We start from the raw sequence: 3174 nt of genomic DNA on the forward strand, positions 1-3174 counted from the left end.
GCCGCGCCGGGCGCTTGCCCCCGCCGGGGCCCCGTCGAGCTCCAGGCCGTCCTCGTCGCCGCTGCTGCCGCCGCCGCTGCTGCTACTGCAGCGCTATGGGCCGCTCGCGCTTCCTGCCCGCCGGGCCGCCGCTCTTCCTGGGCCCGGCGCGGGCCGAGCCGTTGCCCGAGCTTGGCTCCTCCCAGGCCACCGCCGCCGCCTTCTTCCTGGGCATGGTCGCCGCTGGAGGGAGACACCCCCATTTATTTCTTTTGGTTGTTGCTGTGATTGCCTTTGGGGTCTTCTTCATAAATTTTTTGCTTAGGCCGATGTCTAGAAGAGTATTTCCAACATCTTCCTCTAGAATTCTAATAGTTTCACTCCTTAGGTTTAAATCTGTTACCCAACGTGAGTTGATGTTTGTGAGAGGTGAAAGGTGTGGATCCTGATTCAGTCTTCTACATGTGGCTATCCAGTTTTCCCAGCACCATTTATTATAGGATTCTTTTCCCCAGTGTATGTTTTTGTCTGCTTTGTCAAAGATTAGGTGGCTATATGAGGATGGTTTTATATCTGGGTTCTCAGTTCTGTTCCACTGGTCAATGGCTCTATTTTTGTGCCAGTACCAAGATGTTTTGATTACTACAGCCTTATACTAAAGTTTGAAGTCTGGTAAGTTGATACCTCCCATTTTGTTTTTATTGCCTAGAATTGTTTTTGCTATGTGGGGTCTTCTCTGGTTCCATATGAAGCATAAAATTAATTTTTCTACATCTGTGAAGAATGATGTTCATATTTTAATAGGGATTGCATTGAATCTGTAGATCACTTTGGGTAGTATAGACATCTTAACGACGTTGATTCTGCCGACCCACGAGCATGGTATGGTTTTCCACCTGTTCATATCCTCTGCTATTTCCTTCCTCAATGTTTCATAGTTCTCCCTGTAGAGGTCTTTTACCTCCTTAGTTAAATATATTCCTAGATACTTTATTTTCTTTGTTGCTATTGTGAAGGGAATCGAGTCTTTGATTTGGTTCTCGGTATGACTGCTGTTGGTGTATATGAAAGCCTCTGATTTGTGTGTATTGATTTTATATCCTGAGACTTTACTGAATTCATTTATCAATTCCAGGAGCCTCTTGGTTGAATCCATGGGGTTTTCCAGATATAATATCATGTCATCAGCAAATAGTGAGAGTTTGATCTCTTCTGTTCCCATTTGTATGTCTTTAATTCCACTCTCTTGCCTGATTGCTGTGGCCAGGACTTCCAGCACTATGTTGAATAGAAGGGAGATAGTGGGCAACCTTGTCTGGTTCCAGTTCTAAGTGGGATTGCTTTCATTTTTCCCCATTCAGTATGATGTTGGCTGTGGGTTTGTCATAAATGGCTTGTATCATTTTTAGGTAAGCCCCATCTATGCCTATTTTGTTAAGCGTTCTTATCATAAAAGGGTGTTGAATTTTGTCAAATGCTTTTTCTGCATCTATTGAGAGAATCATATGGTTTTTGTTTTTGCTTCTGTTTATGTGGTGAATTACGTTTATAGATTTGCATATGTTGAACCATCCCTGCATCTCTGGAATGAAGCCCACTTGGTCATGATGGATTATTTTCTTAATAAGCACCTGGATTCAGTTAGCTAGAATTCTGTTGAGAATTTTTGCATCTATATTCATAAGGGATATTGGTCTGTAGTTTTCCTTTTTTGTTGTGTCTTTTCCTGGTTTTGGTATCAGGGTTATGTTGGCTTCATAAAATGTGTTGGGGAGGAATCCATCCTTCTCAATGTTGTGGAATGATTTCTGCAGTATAGGCACCAGTTCTTCTTTGTAGGTGTGGTAAAATTCGGGTGTGAAACCATCTGGTCTCGGACTTCTCTTTTTTGGAATGTTTTTTATTGCTGTTTCAATTTCAGTCCTTGATATTGATCTGTTCAGGAATTCTATTTCTTCCTGGTTGAGCCTAGGGAGGCTGTGTTTTCTAAAAATTTGTCCATTTACTCCACATTTTCCAGTTTGTGTGCATAAAAGTTTTTGTAATATTCATAAATTATATCTTGAATCTCCATGGCATTGGTTGTAACTTCTCCTTTTTTGCTCCTGATGGAGCTTATCAGGGATTTTTCTTTTCTGTTTTTTGTCTTCTGGATTTCTTGAGTTAGTGAAAAACAAAACATGGTTTCCAACTTTGTACTTTGCCAACTAATGATATTAAAATTCTGTTTAAAGTACCATTGTCATTCATCATTACTTCCTTAAGGATTGGAAAACTTTTGGAGTTAAAAAGTTAGTGTGAGACATAATTATTTTAACAAAGACAAATTCTTTAAGCAGAATAAATTCAGCTGTATGAAAATGTCACTTGTTTTTCCATTTCACTGCAGCAAAATTTTGTTGCATAGACTAGAAATGATAGGACAACCACTTCTGTGCTGAACTGCATGGCTGGAGGGCACAATTGTGGCAGGAGGGCTACCCCATCCCGGCTTCTGGGGCTCACAGGAAATCACTTGTACGAGGGATCTGGCTAGTCAGCTGGCTATCAAACTAACAGGAATTTGCACACATTTGTGGATTTGATCAATTGTGCAACACTTCTCTTGGCTAATGATGTTCGAATCGGAGGTGTTATCCCCATAACCCTGCTAAGGGCAGGTAAAGTCAGATACAAGTGGTTCAGCCTGGAGAAATAGTTATCCCACCAGTAAATTTAACTGGTGGGATAATTCTGTGGTTGTCTCTATAAGGCTGTGGTTTTGAACCAAATTTAAATTTCCTCTTTTCAAAATATTCTATTATTGGTGTTTTATTTTTCTGTTTATGAGGAAGATCATATTTCAAGTGTAATTCTGGTAACCTGATGAACAGCTTACCAACTAAGATTTGTGGTTGGAAGCAATAGAAACCAACTATGTTAAGTAGATAAGGACATTTAAAAGTTATTTATTTTTAATTGGCAAGAATTATATATATTTATGGTGTACAACATGATGTTTTGATATATGTATACATTGTGGAATGTGTAAATCAAGCTAATTAACATATGCATTACTTCACATACTTTTTTTGTGGTGTGAACACTTAAAATCTACTCCCTTAGTAATTTTTAAGTATACAATGCATTGTTACTATCATCACAATGTTGTACAATAGATCTCTTGAACTTACTCTTCCTGTATAACTGAAAGTT

General features: G+C 39.4%; 1 protein-coding gene across 1 annotated transcript in view; it reads right to left on the reverse strand.

The window, feature by feature from the left end:
- Positions 1 to 220, reverse strand: part of LOC105805527 (protein RCC2-like) — a 1688-nt gene extending 1468 nt beyond the window's left edge. Inside the window, 2 exon segments of the mRNA XM_012638436.1 lie at positions 29 to 93; positions 95 to 220. Coding sequence (XP_012493890.1) covers positions 29 to 93; positions 95 to 214 — 185 coding nt within the window. The 5' untranslated portion in view covers positions 215 to 220.
- Between the last annotated feature and the right edge of the window lie 2954 nt (positions 221 to 3174).

Source organism: Propithecus coquereli, unplaced genomic scaffold, assembly GCF_000956105.1.
Source record: "Propithecus coquereli isolate 6110/MARCELLA unplaced genomic scaffold, Pcoq_1.0 Scaffold13, whole genome shotgun sequence".
Taxonomy (NCBI): Eukaryota; Metazoa; Chordata; class Mammalia; order Primates; family Indriidae; genus Propithecus; species Propithecus coquereli.